Raw genomic sequence first — 23,644 nt, 5'->3', positions numbered from 1 at the left:
AAGAACGAAAAATCAAATCGCTTCAACCATCAATAGCAACCAGGAGCACAACATGTTCGGAACATTGCAAAGCAATTTTTCAGTAAATAGTGTCGCAGAACGACCGGCTGTACATACTTAGAATCATGCGAACGAGCATTCCAAAGGACGGCACTAATTGTAGCTGGATGCTGCTGAGCGCCATCCACCGATATTTGCGCTAGCATCTATTGATGAACCCTGTAATATATCACCTGTTCCTTTTCTATCTCGCAGGAATTATTGATCGACTGATGGAGAATATTCCTCCTAAAACATCCATCAAAGCAATCTATTTATTTCCATGCGTGACAACACTTCAAGGAAACCTTGAGTTTTGTGTTATGCATCTCAACGCCAGAAAACGAATATTCTTCTGGTGAAAACGACCCATCCCATCTATGTGCAAACCAAGTCTTTCTAAAATCTCCATCAGATGTAAACACATTTTTGTTTGCCACGTTCCATATGCGAATACCTCCTTTCTGAAACAAATAGTGACGAAGCCAAAGTCCTGTAGGGATAGCAACTGTCAAAATAATATTCCTGCAAGTCAAGTAGCAGTATCGTAGCCAGGCCATATTCGTCTCTAAGGTTCTCAGCCAAATGGTCAGCGCCGCAACGCCCCAGTTCCCAAAAGCGGCACAAGGCTCTCATCAATCTTACAAATCAAATCAAATAAATCTATACAAAGTTTACATGCTAACCACAAAGTCAATTCTTTTCTTTCTTTGCTTGCTAAAGCCGCCTACAAAGCCATGGAGGATATCGAGATGGTCGCGTCGTTGCATAGCAACAGCAACCGTGAAGAGCTCCAGGACGAGAAGGAGCGAAGGCAGAGAATAGTGCATCTCCAGTCGTTTGCCATGTTCTTCATTACAGGAATGAACGACGGGAATCTCGGCGTCATTCTGCCGAGTATACGTGCGCACTATGGCTTGTCACAGTCTATTGTCTCCGTACTATTTCTTTGCACGACCGCGGGTTATTTCATAGGTGAATGCTTCGTCGACTTGGGGTATAGATGCTATTGGCTGACTGGACACAACAGCCGCGCTGGTCAAGGGCTATTTAATCCAGAAACTCTCTCAGGCAAAAGCAGCATTTATCGGTGCAGTGTCATTGACCTTGGGTTTCCTAATACTGTTATTCGCGGTGCCTTTCGCTGTCATGTGTTGCTTCGTAGTGTTTGTGGGATACGGGAGCGCGTCGTTGCAAGCGTGCGCAAACATCATAGTTACTGATCTTCCAAGAGCGACGATCATGGTCGATTTTTTTACATGGCAAGTGCCTGGACTTCGTGTTTAATGCAGATTGAGTTCATGCACATAAACAAAGGCTAAAAGGGGTTCGATTTTGATATAGCTTGCTACGGGTTAGGAGCGCTCATTGCACCCTTGACGGCCTCCGCGATGCTCGAGCGCCACGCGCCGTGGACTATGACATATGTGGTACTCTGCTCGCTCGCTGGAGCCAACGCTTTCTCGCTCATCTTTGCTTTCCATGATCTTCGCACAGCAGCCGAGCATCAGCCAGAGGAAAAAGATAAAAGCCCGAACTTACTGTGGGCATCACTTAGGCGTCGGATTACATACATGGGAGCCATTTTTCTACTTTTCTACGTCGGTGCAGAAGTGACACTTGGTAACTGGGGGTACACGTTCCTTATTACTGTTAGGAGTGCGGATACGGTTGCCATGGCTCGCGTTATGTCCGGTTACTGGGCCGGCATCTGTGCTGGAAGGCTTTTCCTGGCATATTTCACCCTTCGATTTTGAGAAAAGAGAATGACTTACTGCTACCTGGTTCTTATCGTTGGAATGTTTCTGATGCTCTGGCTCGTGCCTATTGTCAGCATCAATGCTACTGGTATGTAAAAGGAGGGATGGATTTCAACAAGCAGCGTTTTCTAACTGGTGTGGGATGGGGATGTGTGGAATTTAGCACTGGTTATCTTGGGCGTAGCTTTGGGACCATTGTATCCATCAACAGTGGCACTGGCGAGCAAGACAACTCCTCTACGATTATATGCAACATCTGTCGGCTTTCTTTCTGCGGTAAGCCAATAGAGGGAAGGAAAACGTCATCACCTAATTATTAATGCCGTGTGGAACCAGTTTGGCAGTGGCGAATCTGCGCTGTTCCCGTATATCACTGGTGTAATGATTGATGCCAAGGGAATTGGCAGCGTGCTTCCCTTCTGCGTGGCAATGGCAAGTGCTATGCTGGCTGCTTGGGCGTTTGTTCCAAGCAAAAAGATGGAGTAGTTTGGGCAACAACAACAAAATTGGGATCATTTGCTGGGTTTGGTTTCGACGATGTGTCGCACAGACTTTGTTGTACAGCACCCAAATTAACAGAGGCAGGACTGTTCTTCCTTTCTTTTCATCGGTAAACTTATCATGCAGTCCATCAAATGCGTTGTAGTCGGTGACGGGTACGTGCACGTTAAAGTGACTGTATGGAGTGTGAGTGAGGCAACGGAACACGCTTGCATCGAACAATTAAAACCTGATGCATGCGTGTGATGATGATGATGCGTCTCGTCATCCCATCCCATCACGGACCGTTTCCTTGCGTTTTACCAGAATCTCGGACTCATGATCTAAACTGGTCTTGTTTCTAGCGCCGTCGGTAAAACTTGTTTGCTTATTTCGTATACCACTAATGCTTTCCCTGGCGAATATATTCCTACTGTGTAAGGCATCCTCCCCAACGAATGCGAAACAATGCTCCTCTATCATGTGCCTGTGTGCTCTGTTAACAATGGTTCCTTGTCTGTAGATTTGATAACTACTCGGCTAATGTGATGGTAGACGGCAAACCGATCAACCTCGGTCTCTGGGATACAGCCGGTCAAGAAGATTACGATCGTCTTCGTCCACTGTCTTACCCTCAAACTGACGTCTTCCTGGCCTGCTTTTCGCTCGTTAGTCCACCATCTTTTGAAAACATTAGAACAAAGGTACAGATTGTGGAATGCAAGCGTATGGACTTTTTTTAGTTAACTCTTGAATCATACAAATCAAAGTGGTATCCTGAAATCAGCCATCATGCGCCCAACACACCTATCATTCTCGTTGGCACCAAGCTCGATCTTCGTGAGGATAAGCAGACTATTGAAAGGCTCCGTGAAAAGCGTATGGCACCTATCACGTATCCACAGGCCACACAGATGGCCAAGGACATTGGCGCTGCAAAATATTTGGAATGCTCCGCGCTGACGCAAAAGGGACTCAAAAACGTGTTCGACGAGGCGATCCGAGTCGTCCTCTCCCCACCAGCACGACCAAAGAAGAAGAAAGGCTGCGCAATCTTGTAAAGATATGCTTTTCTCTCTGTACCTTGTCAGAAGTCCACTATGTTTTTTCTTTTTTCCTCTTTCCCACCACTGGTCCAGCAATTCCCCCTTTTTTCATCAAGCCCGATTGAGAGAGAGGAAAGTCTACTCCAAAAAGAAGATCCTTTTTCTTTCTAATTTAAGTACTTTTTACAAGCTACATTCTCTCCTTTATACACTTAAAACTTATCTCGATTCTCTCTATTAAACTTGGTTTTTAACCTTTCTTATTTTATTTACTTTACTTATTTTAATCAAATAATCTGACATTTGTACAATTGTGAGTACCAGCCCCACATGAGTTCTTTTTTGATGCTTAGTCTAAAAGTACACTCTTCCGCGGCGATGCTCCAGCGTTGCCTTTTGTCTTGCCAACCTTGCACTTGGCATATCATCCAACGTATTGGACCGTGCGCCCCAGTTAGGGCGACGTTCGCTGCGAGATCTGGCAACAAAGTTATCCAAACTACTGGCAGAGTAGTAATCGTTGTAGATGTCATCCACAATATCCTGTCTGCTGCTACCATCGTTTGCAGCAACTGAGGGACGAGCATTAATCTCTTCGTTCTCAAATCCGGTGTACACTCGCCGACGGTTCCGTGGGTCTGTTACATCTTCGTGACGGATACCTTTCTCCCGAATAGGTTCAAGAGCTTGGTGCTGCAGCCGGTCGGTCCGACGATCATCTAGTTGTTTATCATCATCGACTTCCCAGAGCTTCCGGTTACGCCGCGAGGGTCGCCTTGCAAGCTCCTCTTCTTCCTGTTTGTACAAAGGCATCTCAGGCCGCCTGTCTGTTGCGCGAGTGGTGGTGCTCTGAGGCGTGCGCTCGTCCAAGAGCCAGCTTGGCAAAGGTGCGCCCTTCTTTTCATAGTATTCTCGCAATACACGGGAGACGTGCGTCTCTCCCTCCCAATCCGAGTCGTCGGATTCTGGCAGTCTGGATGTCAGCATTTATTTATACCTACATAGCATGCGCATGCAAAAGAGAGAGAGAGAAACATACCAGGATCGCTGTCATCAAAGGTGGCCGGCAACTTTTCAGAGACTCGATCCAAAATCTTGTTCCACAAGGTAGTAGCAGCCGCTGATTTTGGCTTCCCTGCTCCTAAAAGTTATTTAATCTGCTGACGTTGATGAGTTGCATCGATGATGATATTTACCTAGTTGCTTGAGCGTCTCATTGCCACGGACTTTACCCCAGAGTCGTTTACCAGTTGATGGCTCGCTCGGTAAATTCGCTGCGTACTTGTCAAAGTAGATGGATTTGTCCTCCTGCTCCAGCTGCTGCTGACTACGACTCCTTGCACTGACTGTATGGGTAGCCGCCTTCCACTGCTCCTCACTTGGGCGCGGTGCAGCATGCATTGTCATATTTCTTCTAGCTTTGGCTTTAGAAGACGGCGACGATGATAGCGGTGGCGAGGGTGCCTTTTTTATAGGCAGGCCAGGAAGTGGAGATAAAGGCGGATGAATGACTTGCTCGCATTTGTGGCGAGCCGGATACAGTCCAACATCCTGCCCGCAATCTTTGCATAGGACTACAATTTTGGAAACGCGATAGTCGTTGACGGCAGTCATCGGGACCTGGAGAAAGGGTAGAGGAAGCGCGCGGGGGGGGGGAAGGAAGAAAACAAGAAAAAAGAGGATGTGACCTGGAATGGGGAGGATCCCTTTAGCTAATGAGATACGTTACATTTGGGAGAAAACTTTATTCAAATACATGGCATTGTGATTGTCGTAAATGGCAAATGAATATCCTACTATTAAGGTTATCGGAATATGCAATTCATCTTAATTGCCAAAGCAACGACCACCAAACATTGTCTCGAACCTCGAGTCTGCGTTACACAAACTGAATTGAGATACAATCGCTGCTGGTCTCCGCAAGGTCCCAGTGCCAGTCGATCAACATCGACTGATTATCTCCTCCTTCTGACCGGGAACTGCCCACCTATTTAAGATACCAAAGTGTAGATAAACTGCCCAGTTCACCCTAACAAGAAATAATGGATATATTCGATAAGTACGTATAAGAACTGCTAATCCTTGCATATTTAAAGTAAAGAAATAAACTCGATAGTTAGTTACACTTTGAAATCAGTAAAGATGGCTTTTTTTCCATCTACGTTCGACTGAAATTGGTAGTAATCATCAAAGGTGCATCCTTCTTTTGTAAGTTTGGCCTTCTTATCGGCTACAAACTGACAGTCGCCAAAGCCGCCAGAGAAACCACCTATGCTCCAGTCGTTTGCAATGACTCGATGGCACGGAACAGGCAGCGGCGCAAAAGGATTAACCCGCAGAGCTTGCCCGACTGCGCGTGGGTGCGACTTTAGCGCGTCGCTCAATGCTTTGTACGTAGACACGTGCCCTCTTGGAATCTATCAACCGCTCGTTTATATGGGACATGCGCGAGCCATCAAAATCCTACTTTCAGTACCTGCGCGCAAAGATCATAAACTTTGAACTGGAAAGGTGTTATCATCCGGTTTGTCTTAAGATTAATATACTTGGCACGCTCCTCAGCAGTCAATGGAAACTCTTTGACAACTGAAGAAAAATAACCGTGTGAGTTCAAGGTATACTGCTGCGCAGATAAGAAAAAAAGGACTCACGGTCAACGTCGTCGTCTTTGGCAACAAACGTTTGCTTCACTTTTTTGACTATTCGCTTCGCGACCTTTGCTTTTACAGGCATGATCACTTTGACATTGTCAGATCGTGATCGCAGCGCTGGTGCCATTGTGTGTGTGTGTGTGCGTCAAGAAAAAGTGACGGTGTCAGAACCAGAGGCGCTGGGCCCCGCACCTCTTTTTAAAGGGAGCAGACATCCGCTGCTGCCGCTGCAGCTGCGCCGCAGTGGCCAAAATAGTACTGGTTAAAAACGATTGCATTGGTCCCATTCGAAGGATACGTGCCGTGGTTCTTTTGTTGAAACGGACATACATCCCAATTGACAGCAGTTGCGGGCCACCGAGACTTTGTTTAACTGGTACACTCTTTTCAAACATTGCAGCGTGATGCCTTTAGAAATTTTGGCCAGCAGTTGTTGCATACAGAACATTAGTCTGAAAGTGTAGATAAATGTGCCCTAAATAACTACCAAGGCAACAAAGAGAACACTCGTTGGATGCAAAAGCGACATTGTCCGAAAGAGGCAAATCCAATTTTCATTTTTGTTCTGGTAACACGATTTCTCACTGCAAAGAGCTTCTTTGCAATGAACAAGCATCTCCCGCTTCACAGGTGCGAGTCACCCGTAGGTCGGCTTAAACGACTCTCCAGGAAGCAGTGGGTCCTTGTCGCTTGCATCGTCACCCTGCTATTCGTCGTATTACGGTCAGGGAACCATGAATCGACGGATGTTGGCAAACGGAATCCAACCCCTCTGCGCATGGACTGGTCAGCATGGCCAACGACAGACTTGACTGGTCCAAACGAAGAGACGAGCATATTCAGCCACTCACAGTTTGATGCGGATGCAGTGCAAGATAGCGGCGACGCAGACCTAAAACCAGTGACAGCTGTCGTCTACCGAGTCTCGAACAATGTCCAAAATATCATCAACACTGTCCATCATCTAACGAAATATCCGTTCTTCCAAGAGATATATATCCATAGTCCTATGGGAATGCCAAAGCTCACAGTGGAGGTAGCAAAATGATAGGATAGAACACACATTAACGGGTCTTTTTTTTTTGCTGACATGAAATGTCAAAGGACTTGCAAGTGGATGCCGACCAAGTCAATGTACATTTGTTCGACGAGACCAACGAACGACTAGGAAGTCTCGCGCGTTTCACCACCTGCGCCATGGCAACGAACGAATATTGCTACTTTCAAAACGATAAATGGCACAACCTGCATTTAGACAGTCTCTATCTCAATTTTGTCCGATATCCCAACCTGATTCACGCTACTGCTCCTCCGGCATCTTACTTGGATCAATTGCGCTGGCGCATGACTAACCCGGGTAATAATGGCTGTGTAAACTAGCATTGAATGAATGATTCAAGACTAACCTGGACTGCAGAGGTTTCGATGCATGCGGGATACGCTGAATTGCAGTACGGTGCGTTTGCGCCTCGGTGGAAAGCGCAGACATTCATGACGCAGCTTGGAAAATCGTCGTTGATCAAGGACCGTCTGAGGATGGCGGATATGTACTTTTCACTTTGGACAAACCAGTATCCATGGCTTTTATCAAACCCTGTCGAGGTTGCCTCCGAAAACACAGATGCCATTTATACTTGGCCAGGCAATTTGCGATCTAACCTAGTATGTCTATCAGATGGGGGGGGGGGTGGATAAGACGCGTGTGTAGCATTTTTCTAACATCTGATGGTTCAAAGAATCAAGCTGCACGCAAATTATACCATACTCTAGAGACGACGACGGAAGAAACACCAAAAGATTACTTTGAGCGTCCCGAAGAGGTGCCTTACCTCGACGAGCGCGATGTTCGGTATGCAGTCTACGAAAAAGAAACTTTAAAGTCTTTCTATATCCTCACAATCATTTGATTTACCAGCGCTTCATGCAAGAGTGACCGATGCTTGTTCACTACTAATATAGATTTTCTCCCTGATCCATCTTCTTTGCACTTTACAAATGCCAACTATTCAGGTATTCCCGAATACGAGGAAATGTATAATTCTCTGGCCCAGACGCCTTCAAGCGAATTCTGGGATGCCCACGGGTACTACATGGCTGTGGATCAGGATCCAGCAACCTGCTGGAATTCCTTTCAAAGTAAGTCCAAGTGAATTGCTTCTAGAGTTGGGGCGACTGACAAGTTTGTGTCTATCTATAGATCCTGGATCCAACAGCTACTTTGGTCTCCTGTTGATGGGAGATTTGAATGTCCAGTCCGTTGATATCCTAACTCGAAACAACGTTGATCAAGCCAAGGAATTCTTCCAAGTTTCAGTCACTGCTAACGGCACAGAATGGGTAGGTGCAAATAATGGAATACAATATATTTTGGATATCTAAAAACTATTTTCTTTAGGAAACCTGCGTTACTACTGCTGCAAGCACTTCATGGCAAAACTCGCTAACAAACCTCCATCTTGAACTTGAATGCGGCGACTTGAGCGCTAGAGCTATCCGTTTCTACTTTACAAACGATCAAACCGAACCTTTCAATGTCTGTGGCATGACTCTCGACGCATTCTCTGTATAGTCCCTTTTGTATCGTAATTTGTGTTCTATAACCATGCTGATCATTTAATAGTATTGTTATTATATATCAAAATGCGAAAGGCTACTTCTTCCCGTTCAAAATGCCATCCACCCAAAATCTTTGAATATATTCTTCACCTATTATAAGGGTGGAAAAGTGTAAAGCATAATTTATCCGTTATGATTCGACCAACGTTGTTTATTGAGTTTTGAAGATAAAGGAACCAAAAAAGTCCAGCTAGGACTTGGTAATGATCCAGAAAGGCATCGCCGAGGGAGTTAGTCCTTGCCATCGTTTCGGTCTTTCTCAGGGATTGATAAAATGTGCAAATCCATGCAAATTCCTTGCGTATTCACGAGGTCTATCTGGTTACTGTTCTCCACTTTACAGGATACTGCTCCCGGAGCCGCGGTAACGGAGATGGTTGCAAAGACCAGTGCAGCGACGAAGGAAAGGATGCGCATCGGGAAAGCTTGAAAGAAGAGAGTGATGTGTGATGATAGAGGACACTGCTATCCAGTTAGTGATTTGCCGGTCTCAAAATAGATGAAAACATGAGCGAGCGAGTGGCAAACAAAATTTGGGTAATGATTGCATTGCGTCCCTTCCCACCTCACGACCATCTTCGACCATAAGGTTTCTCGATTTTAATGCGCTTGAACTCAAAAGCCACCAGATAATTCCCAATTTAAGCATTTTTCTTTTGCTCGCCTCTCGACACACATTATCCCCCTCCCAGTCTTTCCTCTGCAGGTTTCTGGCATCTTTCATTACAACATTTTCACTCGGCATTCTGTATCATATTCATACACCATCGACAACCACCTGTGAGGATGTCGGATTCAGAGGAGGAGACCTTTGTGCAGCCAAAAGTCCGAGACGTACGATTCAAGGTACCTAGCAAACCTATTGTTATTCGAGAATAGCTGCGAGTATGCTGACTGTGCGCATATAGTACCAGTCGTTTAAATCGCTGGTCGATCAGATCAAGATCGATGTAGTGCGAAAATCTCGCATAGTTGAAGAGGACCCCGATACACACGATTCTTTCTTTTACGGATCACTTTTATCATGGAAAGAGCTCAACCTTACGAGGCACTTTAAGAACTTTGCGGCAGAAATCGCACCACTCTGTCGAACGTTGCCTTCGATCGTCTATCACAAGGATAAAATTGTCGATGTTATTGTAAAGCATTTGCAAGTTCCTGAAAGCATGGCATTAGATGGCATATTGGAGTAAGTCGAACTTAAATGCATTTTCTTTTTTTTTGGATCCAATCCATCTTACATATCGTCTAGCCTCATTACGAAGCTTGCAAAAGACTTGGAAGGCGAATTCTATCCACATTTTCCACGCATACTCTCCACCATCTTACCATTGTCGCAACGAACGGATGCCGCTGTTTTGCAGGTACTACGGTGTACAAACACAGATGCCAGATAGTGACGTTTGGTACTTACTCTGAGGATGATAGAACCTTTTCAATTGCATTGCTTATCTGTTCAAGTATCTGAGTCGCCAGCTTATCCCGGATCTTTGCCCAACATTCGAGTAAGAAAAATCACCGCTGGAGCTGCAAAATATGTGTATGTATATATGCTAATGAATTCTGCTGCTGCAATCGATAGCTTGATGGCAAAATATTTTGGTGAAGATCAAGAAGCAAAGTCATATATCCGCCATTTCTCAGCGGAAGCTTTTGCATTTTTAATGCGGAAAACTCGAGGGAAAGGACTGACCGAAGTAGTCCACCATATTTTGACATCACTGCGTGAGGATCCATCGCAAGCCTACGTGGAAGGCATTGCTATGTTATTCTTTGAATGCTTGAAGGTAATAGCATGGAACTATTTTTACAACAACCCATCGCATTAAACGCCTTTCGATTTTGCAGCAAGTGGACCGTCAATTACATTCTCGAGCAGAACCTATCTACAAGGAGCTTTTGAAACAGACACTCGATGGAGCAGGAAATTTGGATTCGATAGGTAAATGAATATTTCTGAGAAACGGGCGAAAGAGCTAAATGCTAACTGTAATTTTTGAGTAGAAACTGATCCTGTACAGGATACACTTCTTAAAACAACCTTGTTAACTTTGCGACACGCCAAATGTGAAAGCTTCACGCCTCTTTTAAATATCGTATTGGAGAACATCAGAACAGAATTGAACGAAGCAGATCTGCGACAGTCTCGTGTCAAGATTCTCCTTTCAGTCCTGGCCATGATGACCACAGTGGATCGAGCTGGCCGCGTATCAGGTATGTATATACGACTTCCCCATGCAAAAGTACATCGTATGCTTACTATATATGTATGCAGACTGGAAGTCAGTAGTTGCCGAACTTCAACAGGTCGCAAAACGGCTTGCAGAAACTCCATCTTTGGACGATCGATTACGATTCGAGTTGCTGCGCATATTAGACAGTGTTCTGACGTTTGGATCTCTTGAAACTTACCTGAGCGGCGGCAATCTTGCTGTTGATTACGCTATGGAGTTCAAAAATGCAGACATCGTATATGGATTCATCCTTGGTCTAGCTGAGCACGACTGGAGTGCCAACAACTTTACACAGATCATGCTGCAAAACGTTGTCAGGTACATGTGATATAACACTCGCATATGTACAAATTGCTAACTATGTAGTTAGCTACGCGAATAAGAATATCGAGGAACGGCCGGAACAAACCGTTGCTTTCCTAGGTCAATTGATGTCTACGAATGCCGTTAATGTCGGTCCAGGCGTCTTGAATCCCGCTGTTACTCCAGAAGGCTTGGTCCGATTTGCGCCCGAGGTATCCAGCAAGTTAACAGAGATCTTGAATCAGAAACGTGATTGGGCTGCAGCGCGCGATACATTGAACAGCATCGATGTTTTTACAGTATGTCAACAGCGAGAAGATCGCAACAACGTTATTAATATTTTTTGTAGAATGATTCTGCCGACATTCCACACATACCCTTACTCTCGTCTATCCTCCACATCCTTCCACGCATCGCCATCTCCTTTGACGAAATCTTCGAATCAGTTTTGCAATTTGTTGACCAATTGATGGATTTCTTGGACTCTTCCTCCGCAACCAACAACGCTGTACGCACTCCGTATGTCTTGGCTCATCAAAATTTCGTTGTTGAATCCTTGCTCGGTTTAGCGATCGAAACACTAGCACGTTTGTCGTCAGCCCACAATAATTCTTCTAAACTTTATGTCTTGCATGCTAATCGCTTGGACCGACTGCTTCAAAAGTACAGAAACAACGAAGTTATCCTCCGAGGTGTCCTCGCATGTCTTGAAAGTTTACGAACAACGTAAGTTTAACCAAGTATATCGGATGGGATCGAAGCACTAAGCATACTTTTACTGCATTTGTTACAGTGATAACAAGGCACAAATTTTCACGGCTGACCGCTTGGAGACTTGGTATACATACCTCAAGAAGAATCTATCTTCGTATCATGCCAATTGCCGTCTCTATACATGCAAAATACTTGCATTGTTTGAACAGCCTACCATGAAGACAGACGAGGATCATTCTGAGGAAGAGCCATGCGAGATAGTGCAAAACGCGATTGATGCAGAGGAGTCGGCTGCAGATGCCAAGGATTTCCGGGATAAGCTCTTGTATGTGAGACGAATCGGTCAAGCACAAAGCAGCGGACGTTTGCCGGATCTGTACAAGGATTTTGCTGGTCTATATGGCCTTGGTAAGTGAAAACTCTTTCTGATGTGCTTTGTCTGCACGTTATGCTAACAGAAATGGGTCAATAGGTTTAATCACGGTTAACCTTCTGCCTTTGTGGGATGAAGCTATCAAGCTGTTGGAGACCTTTGCAAAAGCCAATCGAGGTCTCTTTTGGGATCTGTGCTACAACGAGCTCTTAAAATTCAAAGACGAAAAGGAATTAGTGTTTGATGGCTTCGCAAGTCAAGTGTTTGCATACCTCGATGAACCTCCAGAGAGAAATTTGGACAGACCTACACGAACTGGAAAAATCTTCTTTGGAGATATGACGTTGGCCAAGTATAATATCATAAAGTCTGTTGCCATGTCCGCCATGCAAACCAAACGAGCTGCAAATTCAGCACTGTTCTTCAGCAAGGTAAGGATATAAATTGTATGTTTTACTTTATCACTGGTTACTGAAACAGAAACATTGCTGTTATTTAGTTGGTTGACCAACCTAATGCTCGTATGGACTTTTGGAACTATTATACATTGATCCTCAAGGCATTGAAAACCATGCCTCACATTGCCGAGAAAAAGTCCCAACTTCTTGTGCCTATTTTCGACAAGTTTTTGGAAGCTGAAGTCTTGCCTGTGTTGGACTCGAGCGAAAGCCAGGAAGCGGATGAAACAGCAGACTCCATAGATGTCGATACGGTCGATGCAAAGCAATCGCTCGGTATTTTGCATACATCGCGAAAAGCAATGTATCAAAAACTCTCGGCCTGGCTGGCATTATTTGCTGCATTCAATCAACCGCAGAGACTGCACGAAAGCGCGCATTTGTACGATATCTTCCTGCGTATGCTGCTTTGGAATGATCAAAAGGTCCAGTCGCAAGCTCTTGAATGCATATTAGCTTGGAGAGATCCAAAGGTCCGGCCTTATGCAGACCGTTTGCGCAATCTGCTGGATCCTAATCGATTTTCGGATCAACTTTTGGCCTTCACCACAACTCAAGAAGATCAATCAGAAATCGACCCTGCTCACCGCGATCATGTTATGGCTATCATTATGCGTATACTCTACGGCCGTATTCATCAAAAGAGCCGTAAGAAGGGCACCAACGCTACTACGATCTACGGTGCCATCACGTCGTGCCAACCCGAAGAAATCCAAATATTCATCGATATCATCCTGGAACCTTTCCGGGCAATTCTGGATTTGGAGGGTGAGAGCAAAGACGAGAAAGGAGAGGTTGTTTCGTTCAACTTTGCGGAGAACTGGCGCTCTGCGTTTGCAAGCATTTCCCTAGCCAGAGGATACCGATTTTTGAAGATCGTCGACGGCCTTCTGAAAGCCATGGCAACGCACATTGTACCGTACATCCAGCCTATCATGAAAGTCGTTTTGTACTTGATCCAGTACGCACAGACTGCCATCGATACCGAAAAGTCGGATAAGGGACGGAAAGAGATGCGAAATGAAGCATCCAGATTGCTGGTTGAAATTTTCAGATCGACGGGCGATGCAGACCTCAAAGTCTATATCCCGGCCATATTCTCTTCACTCATCTCTCCGCGCCTTCCATCCTTCGCACAAGACTCAGCGCAGCACCCGACGGCTATACTTAACCTGTTTGCAAACTGGTCTTCTCAACGCAACCGCATCGTATATCTCGTCGATTACAACGACAGAGTACTATCAGAATTGTATAACCTTCTGAGCGTCAAAAAGATCGACAAAGATGTCCTATCCATCATCCTCGGCATTGTTGAGTCGATCATGGACTTTTGCGACGCAGAAATGGAGACTGAGCAACAGGCTACTCTCAAGGACCGGTTATTGATGCCCTATGTCGAGAATATGCTGCAAAGTCTAAAGTATAGACTGACTGAATCTCGGGACGATGCAACCTTCCGCTCCGGCCAGACCTCAGTTCGACAGGTCGCCATCGTTTCGCGTCTTGCCCCCTACGCAAAGGATGGTGAACAGGCTGCTGCAATTCTCGACGTGCTGCTGCCCAGTCTCAAGAAATCAGAGCGGCACATGTCTGAAGAAATCAAGGGGCATGTCATAGCTATTTGGGCAAAGATGATCCGCATCGTCCCTGGCTTCGAGAAAGACTCCCACGTGTACAGCAAACATTACGGCATCATCTCGTCTCTTTTCTCGTCGATGCGTTCCCTTAAATGCCGCGCTCAGCTGTTGCAAGTGTTCAAGGCTTTTGCTGAAGTCAATCCCGACCTAGAGACTGTGCATGTTCTTCTGGCAAGCATGAACAAGATCGTCGAGAAGCGTAAGGTCGAACCGGATTATGATTCTCTTTTGGATGCGCTCAACTCGATAGCCGATACGTATATCGATTCATTCAACCATCATCAGTGGCTGCCTATCTTGAACCAGCTAGTTTACAACATGCATGAACTGCAAGAGATGGCAGTTCGCGGCAGCGCTACACACTGCGTCGTGCTTTATATCCGCATGGTGGGCAAGAAAGACGACGCTGATCAAGATAAACGCAAGCTGTTCAACCACATTGAACATATTATTTATGTCTCAATTAAGCAAGGCTTGATGAACGATGCCGAGGTGGTGCGAATGGAATTCGTCAGCGCCCTCCATGAATGCGTTAAAGTCTTTTCGAATTTGTCTCTGTTTGATGACATGGTTTGCCTTTTGGGTGATGGTTCGGAAGAAACGAACTTCTTCGAAAATGTCTATCACTTGCAAACGCACTACCGTTTGAAGGCACTCTCGCAGCTAGCTCAGGTTGCTTCAGGAGGCAAATTGCGCACCCGTTCGCTTACAAGTATTTTCATGCCGATCGTGTCTGCTTCCTTTTTTGAACTCGACAAGAAGGCTGACCATACTTTGGTGAACGAATGTATATTGACTATCACTGAGATCGCACGCCAACTACCATGGGGCAATTACTACCGCGTATTTGTCAACTATATGGATTTGATCGATCGTAAGACACATATGACCAGATCGCTCATCCGTATTATCATTGGCATATTGGATGCATTCCACTTTGACTTGAGCAGCGTGCAAGTGGCTGACGACGCAAAGGCTGCTATCGTTTCAAATGAACGTGTCACAATCGAATACAAGACTTCTGAAGAGATCACGGCCATGGAGGTCGACGAACAAGTCGAGCACGTGGATACATCGTCCAAAAATCAAGCAGAGAAAATCCACGATATGGTGGTTGAACGCATGCTGCCTTCTCTCAACAAGCTGCTAAACAAGAGCGAGTCCAAAAATGCTGTGCTTGTGCGAGCACCGCTTGCTATTGGTGTGACCAAACTGCTCTTGGCTCTTCCTGAGCAAACAACTCGTCTCAACGTGCCAGGCTTGCTAGTCAAATTATGCCAAGCTATTCGAAGCCGTGCGCAAGATGTTCGCAACACTGTTCGAGAGACGCTAGTGAAGATCAACAGATTACTTGGGCCCAAATATTTCTCTTTCATCGTCAAGGAACTACGTACGGCGCTCACCAAAGGTTACGAGCTGCATGTCCTCGGTTACACCGTGGATACTCTTGTGATGGATACGATTCCAAGAGTCCAAATTGGTGAATTGGATCCATGCCTAGACGATATTGTCCAAGTGTTGATCAATGACTTGTTTGGCGTTACCGGCCAGGAAAAGGAGTCAGATGAAATGATAGCAAAGACAAAAGAAGCCAAAGGCAGCAAGAGTCCAGGCACTTTTGAAGCATTGGCGCAGATCATTGAATTCAAAAACGTCACTCAGCTTTTGCTACCATTGAAGGATATTATTGCCAATACCGATAGTCTCAAGACTCTGCGAAAGGTGGAACTGGTACTGCATCGCATAGCAGCGGGTCTCGTGCGCAACCCAGGATTTGATTCTGTGGAGCTGCTTGACTTTGCGCACGACTTGATCACCGAGAACTTGGACAGCTTCAAAGCAAAGAAGAAGGTCAAGGTCGAAAAGTCCCAGATGGAAATGAACTATGAAGTACAGCTCAAGAGGAAGGTCGGCGATGAAGTCGATCACTATGTTGCAAATGCTCATCTTTTCGTCAATTTCGGATTATCCTTGCTTTACACTGCACTCAAGCGCTATCGACAAGAAGCTCGAGGTGATGTGTGGACGGACAAACTCGATCCATATGTCTACTTGATGAAAGATACAATGTATTCGAAAAATGTTGCAAATGTGACCCTGGCATGCCGTATCTTGTCTGTCTTGGTCACATTACCGTTGCCCTCCGTGCAAAAGGTTGTTCCTGACCTGACGAAGCGAGTAATCCAGCTTATCAAGACTTCTGGCAATACGCAATCCCAAATGGTGCAAGCATGCGTGAGACTTTTGACGGTCCTTGTGCGCGAGAAGGAGTCAAGCCTGAATAACCATCAGCTCAAGGTTATTTTAGACATTATCCGGCCTGATCTGGAAGAACCGGAGAAGCAGAGTGCTGCTTTTGGTCTCTTGAGAGCTTTCGTTTCAAGGAAATTCATTACCGAAGAACTCGAGGAGATGATGGACGTTATCGCCGAATTTATAGTTACCAACCACGTTGAACCCATCCGAAGCCAAGCACGGTCCACATTCTTCATGTTCTTGGTCGATTGTCCTCAGGAGAAAGGAGAACTCAAGAAGCGTGTCAGTTTCATCCTCAAAAATCTTGAATATGTTTATGAAACCGGTCGCCAGTCTGTCATGGAGTTGCTTTTACAAATCATTAGAAGCTTTGGCGACGAACTCTTGATGGAATTTGCCGAGCAAATTTTCCTTGCGTTGGTCATGCGTCTTATCAACGACGAATCTGCTAAATGCAGAGAAATGGCCGGTGAACTGATCAAACTTTTGCTTCAACGATGCGACGAGAACAAGCTGACGATACTGACACGTCTCCTCGATACATGGCTTACACAGACAAGCAAGCCAGCTATCCAGCGTGCATCGATTCAAGTATACGGTCTGTTTCTGGATGCATACGGTGAAGATGCAAAGAGCCAGGCGGACACACTCACAACGAAGATCCATACACTGATTGAGGGACAAGATACCCACCCCAGCAGACCTCAAGAACAAGATATGGATGTGGATTTCGATATGCAATGGGAGATTGTTTATTATGCTCTCAACACATTTGGCAAAATCACCAAGACATTCCCATCCATTGCATATGCCGCGCATGTCGAGCCTCTGTGGCAGCAGACGGAAGAACTATTGCTCTATCCACATGCGTGGGTCCGTATGTCGGCTTCCCGCCTGCTTGGCCAATATTTTGGTAACATCAAGCCAGAGGAACGGAACGAGTACCTCGATCGACAAAAGTTGCGAGCTCTTGCGACACGTTTCATGGAACAGCTAAAGAGCGAGCATCTCAACGAAGAGCACTCAACGCAGCTCGTACGCAATCTATTCTTTGTTGCCAAATGCTTCTATTTCATGGGCCAAGGGGATGATAACGATGAAGAGAAGCAGAAGCCGTCTTTGCCTTGGCTCATCAAGGGTATCTCGTACTTGGGCCGCGGTGCTATCCAGGAAGGTGAAAAGACGTACATGATGGTACGTTTACAAACGCAAATGATTGTCAAGATTATCGATTCACTGAATAATATTTCTTTTTTACAGCGTACTTCAATCTTCAAACTCTTTGCTGCAATTGCCAATTTCGTACCTGCCGACAAGGCAAACTTGTACTTGGAGAACGCCGTATCGACCATCTACAGATCTATTGATGACAAGAACCACAAGGGTGAAAAACTCGGTAAGTGAAAATGCGCGGTGAACTGTTATGGAGAGAGAGAGAGAGGCAAATGATACTTATACTATTTTATCCTTCCAGAACAACTGATGCAGCTTGGAAACGAGGTATTCAAGATCCTTGAAAACAAGCTTGGCTCTACATTCTTTGTCACGTACCATCAAGTACGCCGAGACATTGCACAGACCCGCGAGAAACGAAAGGCAGAACGATTGGAAGAAGAGGAAAATAATCCTGAAAAGGCTGCTCATCGCAAGCTGAAGAAGAGAACCAAAGAACAAGCTGCCAAAAAAAGCAAGAAAGTTCGCATTTTGTAAATAGATATCCTAGATCATCAACAATACATCCACGTAATAAACTCTGTGTAGTCTATATGGTAAATCGGCGCAAGTCATAGCTCTCCTTTGAATTCAGAAACTTCTGTACATCTTTGAGAGATAACGACAGGAATCAGTTCCAGAGCTCATCTCAGTGACCTGATATGCGCAATGGATGATAACCTTACCGTTCAATATCCGTTCTTTCAATCCTTTTCGCAAGACAATGGACTCGAAGCTTCGCAATTCCTTATTTGCGATTCGTTTCCAAGCGAATTCACTCCAGTGGCGTGCACAGATATATACAGATAGCTAATGCAGGCGTTTATTATCAATTGATGCATGAATGAAGAGCTTATTTGAACAAAATGCCTTGTTTGCATCTAAAAAGCACATTTCTGTAACCCATTCTTGCCCAATATCCTTGATCTGTGTGACAGAACCACCGTACATGCTACATCGTATCAAGTTGAAATTTATCATATCTGTACATTTATTTGCATCCTCGTCCTTACCTTACTGTCCAACAACGTTGTCCGTCATTCATCAATTTTGAAAACTCACGGAGACTCAACTCTCCAATGCCGCCACCTCCACCGCCCGAAGTGCTACTACCAGACTTGGAAAACCCTTTATACACTCGAACGACTTGGCCTTTATGTTCAATGTACAGATCCACTTCTTTGCCTGCGTATAACGAGATCATATACAAACAGAGCCTTTAAAATCATCAATACGTTACTTGTGATAGCATGCAACATCAATTATCATAATCTCTTTATTGTTCTAAGCTCGGTTTTCACACAAGCACAGGATGACTCAAAATCATTCATTCTTACATCGAAACATTTAAGGTTGTTCCATGATCTCACGGGTAGCATAAGAAGGTGCATAAACCGTTGTTTGCACCGCGGAACCCTGCAGTTACATCTCCCTTCTTCCATTCCGAAGAGCAAAGCTCCAGGCCCTTGGATGCTATTATGAGGTCGAGCCTGTGACCGAGGGACAAGTGCGGCAAACGAGTGATTGAAGATGGAATAGCTTCGCTTCTGCAAAATGACGTGTTTCTTTCATTATCCACCTGAGATTTGCTTCGGACAGACAGACAGTGGTCACTCTTGGACAGATAATCGTGTTGGTGATGGAAAAGGAGATCGAGTTTTGGCTTGACAGATCAGTCCGTACGCATTAATAGATAAAATAAAGAATGTTACGACGAAGAGATTTCGTCAAAGTGTGCACAAATCAACAAACAGATAAATACAAAGGCCTCTCCCATTATATGTACTTGGAACAAAGAAAGATGCGATATGTCTAAGCTGTTTTCGTATTATCGTTGTCGTGGAGCATAAATGGATCTCTTACAAATATTCTCGATTGAAAGCCTATCTATGTACCGTAAACCACATTCTAGACCAGAAACAACATACTCAGTTATTGTCCATCCATTATGGTAAGCCGGATGGTTCCTCGATCCATGTGCATCGTTGTCTTGACAACAGAGTCTTGTGGACAACGTTTATGCCAAGTAACGAGCGGCACCTTCTTGTACTACCCGTGAGATCATGGAACAAACCTTAAATGTTTCGATGTTGGAATGAATGGCACTAACTGGTATAACTCATCCAACGCTTACGTGAAAAGCGAGCTGAGAATAAAGCTGTAACGATAAAGAATGTTGCATGTTGTTGCAAGTAATGGACTGGTACTCTTAACATGAAACGCTGCGTATGTAAATCAACATGGGCTATACATACTTATCGCTCCAAGTTTGGACAGTATGCAGAAAGGAACTGCGCGACCGCAGCGGCGGCGCCTGGGGCTTGGAAGATAAATAGGCGAATGAAATAAGATCTGTCATGCCTTGCCCTTTTCCCTCCTCTTTTCCCTCTTGTTTCGTTGGATGGGATTCCATTTTATCGATTCTGTGCCGTTTGCAAACGATCTCGTTCTACTGATGGGCACCCTTTGGGACCAGCAGCTGGTGCAAGGTCCCCGTGTTCTTGGGCATGAAATGCTGGAGACGTCCAGTGCTCTGCACCGAGTTTTCCTATCCAATCCATTCTTGCTGATGGCCGCAATTACTTTTGTCTGCAAGTATCAAAGATGCTGCTGCAATTCAGTACACGTGACTCGCAGGATATATATATTGACACAATTGTTCGCATGAAAAATTATATAGATCGATGTCTTAAGGGAAGCTACAAGTTGCTAAAACGACTCCACGCAAAGATCGTTGAATTTTTCACGGCTTCGATAAGAATCGTGGAGGATGAAGACATATTTGAACATGTCACTGACTATGTGGCGCACTACCAGCTAATGAAGGACAGAAGGTTGCTTCGACACGCCGACGCAAAGGCAAAAACGAAAAAGTTGGAGAGAAGATGGTACTCTGCGCACGAGGACGACACACCGCCGTTGATGCCAGAAATAACCATTGTACCACGTATGACCGCGTCTTCTCTGACCTTGGATTTAAAGTAAACGAACGAATACTAACGATAAATTTTCTTTATACGCAGGCAAAGAAGTGGATCTGTACATTGAACATAAAGGCCAAGTCGTTCGAGTGTATAAAGGGTTTTCCAAGTCTGGTAGTAGCACTTCGGGCGGTGGAGGTGGCGGCATTGGAGAGTTGAGTCTCCGTGAGTTTTCAAAATTGATGAATGACGGACAACGTTGTTGGACAGTAAGGTAAGGACGAGGATGCAAATAAATGTACAGATATGATAAATTTCAACTTGATACGATGTAGCATGTACGGTGGTTCTGTCACACAGATCAGGGATATTGTGCAAGAATGGGTTACAGAAATGTGCTTTTTAGATGCAAACAAGGTATGTTGTTCAAATAAACTCTTCATTCATGCATCAATTGATAATAAACGCCTGCATTAGCTATCTGTATATATCTGTGCACGCCACTGGAGTGAATTCGCTTGGAAACGAATCGCAAATAAGGAATTGCGAAGCTTCGAGTCCATTGTCTTGCGAAAAGGATTGAAAGAACGGATATTGAACGGTAAGGTTATCATCCATTGCGCATATCAGGTCACTGAGATGAGCTCTGGAACTGATTCCTGTCGTTATCTCTCAAAGATGTACAGAAGTTTCTGAATTCAAAGGAGAGCTATGACTTGCGCGGTATACCATACCGACACGCTGCAATTCTCCATGGTCCACCAGGAACTGGCAAGACTTCGTATATCAAAGGATTAGCCAAGAAACTGCGCAAAAACCTGGCAACTATCAGCCTTACTTCGAGCCTAGACGATGAGTCGTTCCTATGGATGATGATGAGAGCTCCTACAAACTCTATTATAGTCATTGAAGACTTTGACCGCTCTCCCATTGCCAGAGACGACGATGAAGAAGTGGAAGGAACCGATGGTGACGACAATGGCGGAAAAAAGAAGAAAACGAAGAAGAGCAAGAAGAAAAGAAACACGCTTGGCTGTATCTCTGAAGCTGGTTTGTTAAACGTATTGGATGGTATCAATACTCCTGAAGGCTCATGTAAGTAGCGACTTTGATCGTGAGCTATTTTTGCTAAGTATAACATCTGCTTCTTTCTAGTGGTTTTTCTTACTTGCAACGATATTAGCAAGATTGGTCCAGCAGTGCGACGCCACGGCCGTGTTGACCATACATACTACTTTTCCTACGCGGATGAGTATCAAGTTGAAGAAATGTTCTGGCGGTTCTTTGGCAACGGACCAGAGACATTGGAACCAAAAGCAAGAGAGGATAATTATACGATGCGGACTATCGTGCGAGCATTGATACCACATATTTTGAGCTATGGCCGTATTACAACAGCAACCTTGCAACAGTTCTTTTTGGAAGTCGAGAAAGATCAGGAACTCGCTCAAGAGTCGCTCGGTGACCACCTTGAGCGTCTGAAAGATCCTGCTTACATCAAGGAAGTCTATCAACGACTGCATATTACACCCGAAGAAATGAAAGATGATGTAGAAGCACTTCAAGTCAAAGAAGCTCCAGTAGAAGATAATAGTGTAAATACGAAGAATGGGACCAGCATTTCTGTGAATGGCAAATAAATCTACACGAATACAATGACCATCATCTCGATATTTGGAAAGAGGCATCTAACTTCTGAGTATCTCTCTCTAGTGTATAGAGGTCATACAGTCTAAGAGATCTAATGCCTTAGCATTTAACTCGACTATGCACGGTAGGCCGACGCCAGCATGGTGCTTGCTTTTGCATTCGAGCTGAGAAACTCGTCTTCTTATATGGTAACTGCGTATGTCAGTTTCAACGTGCATTCTTTGATCACCGATTCGAGCAACCCGGTAGGATTCCGAACCCTTCTGTATTTTCGACAAATCAATCTCGTTGTTCCAAAAAAGATTGACTTTATTACAATGATAGCATATGTCAACAATAGGCGTGGACTAACTGCTGCTCATAAAGATTTTCAATGCGGCTGAAAAGAGGCTTAAGCGGCGTCTATCTGTACTGGTTGTTTCCATTACATCCGCAGCTCGTTTGCTGTTACTATTGGCATCGTATTCGTTGCGAGCAAGTTGAAGCATGTATCCCTCGTGACTTGATTTTGCAAGCTTCCTAATGATACAGTGATAAGTATCGTGAAGATGAATATATTGTTCGTCATACCTGGCTGCCAGCTTGGTCTTAATCTGCTCTGAGCTACAAAAGTATCCGTTAGCTCGTGAATTGGAATTACCAAAAATTATATTATGCAAAATTTACATACTTTCGATCTGGATGCAAGGTTGTGAATCCGCCCTGAGCCGGGTAAATTGCGTTTACCCATTGCTGGAATGGGTAAATTGCATCTTCTGGTCTTACTGGCAGTTGAAAGGCGTGCTGCTCACGGAGACCTCGTACAAGCTGCCGTCCCGCGACAGGTACGTCGATTTCTGCATCTTCGATATTTTGACCAGCAAGTCGCGTTCGTTCCGTCTGCCACAGCCGCTCCAGATCAAAAGAGTATCTCGCTGTACCGAATCGAACAGCGTCACCACCTCGAGCGAGTATTCCTTGATTGGCTGTGTTTCCTCGAGCTCTCAGTGGGACCTGCCTTCCATCTTGCACGTACGAAAGACCGAGACCGCCGGGTAAAAAATGGAGGTGGAATAACCGTTGCTCCCGTTCCAGAAGCCATTCCATCCGTATCTCGATGGTTATGTGTCGCCCTTGCGAGGTGTCATTCCATCGAAGGATGATACTGCCATTCCTTGTCAGCTGGACCTTCGTGTCTTCCAATGCTTCTAAGTACTCGACTCGTCTCCTTCGATCCCACTATCGTCATGAGATCTCTCTCCGCAGTCTCACAGAAGACCTGAACACGCCTGCGCGCGTTTGCCGACAATGTTTC

The 23,644-nt window shown here is 45.0% G+C and overlaps 10 protein-coding genes across 10 annotated transcripts; 6 read left to right on the top strand and 4 right to left on the bottom strand.

Annotated features, from left to right (window-relative positions):
• Positions 1–776: 776 nt before the first annotated feature.
• On the top strand, positions 777–1,796 carry VTP01DRAFT_9361 (uncharacterized protein; the record flags this gene model as incomplete). Its single annotated transcript, XM_069388585.1, has 3 exons — positions 777–1,014; positions 1,070–1,318; positions 1,384–1,796. The coding sequence occupies 3 exons, from the start codon at positions 777–779 to the stop codon at positions 1,794–1,796; spliced, it is 900 nt and encodes a 299-aa protein (XP_069240867.1).
• A 51-nt stretch (positions 1,797–1,847) lies between these two features.
• VTP01DRAFT_9360 (uncharacterized protein) lies at positions 1,848–2,285 on the top strand (the record flags this gene model as incomplete). Its single annotated transcript, XM_069388584.1, has 3 exons — positions 1,848–1,887; positions 1,963–2,075; positions 2,136–2,285. 3 exons carry the CDS (start codon positions 1,848–1,850, stop codon positions 2,283–2,285), a joined length of 303 nt encoding a protein of 100 aa, XP_069240866.1.
• Positions 2,286–2,420: 135 nt separating this feature from the next.
• Positions 2,421–3,340, top strand: VTP01DRAFT_9359 (uncharacterized protein; the record flags this gene model as incomplete). Its single annotated transcript, XM_069388582.1, has 4 exons — positions 2,421–2,455; positions 2,645–2,716; positions 2,803–2,983; positions 3,050–3,340. The coding sequence occupies 4 exons, from the start codon at positions 2,421–2,423 to the stop codon at positions 3,338–3,340; spliced, it is 579 nt and encodes a 192-aa protein (XP_069240865.1).
• A 339-nt stretch (positions 3,341–3,679) lies between these two features.
• VTP01DRAFT_9358 (uncharacterized protein) lies at positions 3,680–4,939 on the bottom strand (the record flags this gene model as incomplete). The annotated part of the gene is made up of 3 exons (XM_069388581.1): positions 3,680–4,290; positions 4,365–4,460; positions 4,522–4,939. 3 exons carry the CDS (start codon positions 4,937–4,939, stop codon positions 3,680–3,682), a joined length of 1,125 nt encoding a protein of 374 aa, XP_069240864.1.
• A 506-nt stretch (positions 4,940–5,445) lies between these two features.
• Positions 5,446–6,103, bottom strand: VTP01DRAFT_9357 (uncharacterized protein; the record flags this gene model as incomplete). Its single annotated transcript, XM_069388580.1, has 3 exons — positions 5,446–5,742; positions 5,802–5,911; positions 5,977–6,103. 3 exons carry the CDS (start codon positions 6,101–6,103, stop codon positions 5,446–5,448), a joined length of 534 nt encoding a protein of 177 aa, XP_069240863.1.
• Positions 6,104–6,580: 477 nt separating this feature from the next.
• Positions 6,581–8,545, top strand: VTP01DRAFT_9356 (uncharacterized protein; the record flags this gene model as incomplete). Its single annotated transcript, XM_069388579.1, has 7 exons — positions 6,581–7,012; positions 7,081–7,333; positions 7,394–7,638; positions 7,713–7,825; positions 7,892–8,112; positions 8,174–8,313; positions 8,372–8,545. 7 exons carry the CDS (start codon positions 6,581–6,583, stop codon positions 8,543–8,545), a joined length of 1,578 nt encoding a protein of 525 aa, XP_069240862.1.
• Positions 8,546–9,378: 833 nt separating this feature from the next.
• On the top strand, positions 9,379–18,277 carry VTP01DRAFT_9355 (uncharacterized protein; the record flags this gene model as incomplete). The annotated part of the gene is made up of 15 exons (XM_069388578.1): positions 9,379–9,438; positions 9,501–9,781; positions 9,845–9,956; positions 10,021–10,097; positions 10,175–10,379; positions 10,441–10,534; positions 10,597–10,806; positions 10,868–11,144; positions 11,197–11,428; positions 11,479–11,855; positions 11,923–12,251; positions 12,316–12,647; positions 12,716–17,761; positions 17,828–17,963; positions 18,042–18,277. The coding sequence occupies 15 exons, from the start codon at positions 9,379–9,381 to the stop codon at positions 18,275–18,277; spliced, it is 8,004 nt and encodes a 2,667-aa protein (XP_069240861.1).
• A 312-nt stretch (positions 18,278–18,589) lies between these two features.
• VTP01DRAFT_9354 (uncharacterized protein) lies at positions 18,590–18,983 on the bottom strand (the record flags this gene model as incomplete). Its single annotated transcript, XM_069388577.1, has 2 exons — positions 18,590–18,731; positions 18,793–18,983. 2 exons carry the CDS (start codon positions 18,981–18,983, stop codon positions 18,590–18,592), a joined length of 333 nt encoding a protein of 110 aa, XP_069240860.1.
• Positions 18,984–20,180: 1,197 nt separating this feature from the next.
• Positions 20,181–22,340, top strand: VTP01DRAFT_9353 (uncharacterized protein; the record flags this gene model as incomplete). The annotated part of the gene is made up of 7 exons (XM_069388576.1): positions 20,181–20,370; positions 20,460–20,726; positions 20,803–20,974; positions 21,036–21,117; positions 21,178–21,301; positions 21,379–21,795; positions 21,856–22,340. 7 exons carry the CDS (start codon positions 20,181–20,183, stop codon positions 22,338–22,340), a joined length of 1,737 nt encoding a protein of 578 aa, XP_069240859.1.
• A 357-nt stretch (positions 22,341–22,697) lies between these two features.
• Positions 22,698–23,436, bottom strand: VTP01DRAFT_9352 (uncharacterized protein; the record flags this gene model as incomplete). The annotated part of the gene is made up of 3 exons (XM_069388575.1): positions 22,698–22,869; positions 22,921–22,953; positions 23,021–23,436. The coding sequence occupies 3 exons, from the start codon at positions 23,434–23,436 to the stop codon at positions 22,698–22,700; spliced, it is 621 nt and encodes a 206-aa protein (XP_069240858.1).
• Between the last annotated feature and the right edge of the window lie 208 nt (positions 23,437–23,644).

The sequence above is a fragment of the Rhizomucor pusillus genome (genome assembly GCF_041956525.1).
Source record: "Rhizomucor pusillus strain CBS 183.67 unplaced genomic scaffold VTP01scaffold_6, whole genome shotgun sequence".
NCBI lineage: Eukaryota > Fungi > Mucoromycota > Mucoromycetes > Mucorales > Lichtheimiaceae > Rhizomucor > Rhizomucor pusillus.
This window is presented reverse-complemented; position numbering and strand designations above follow the sequence as displayed.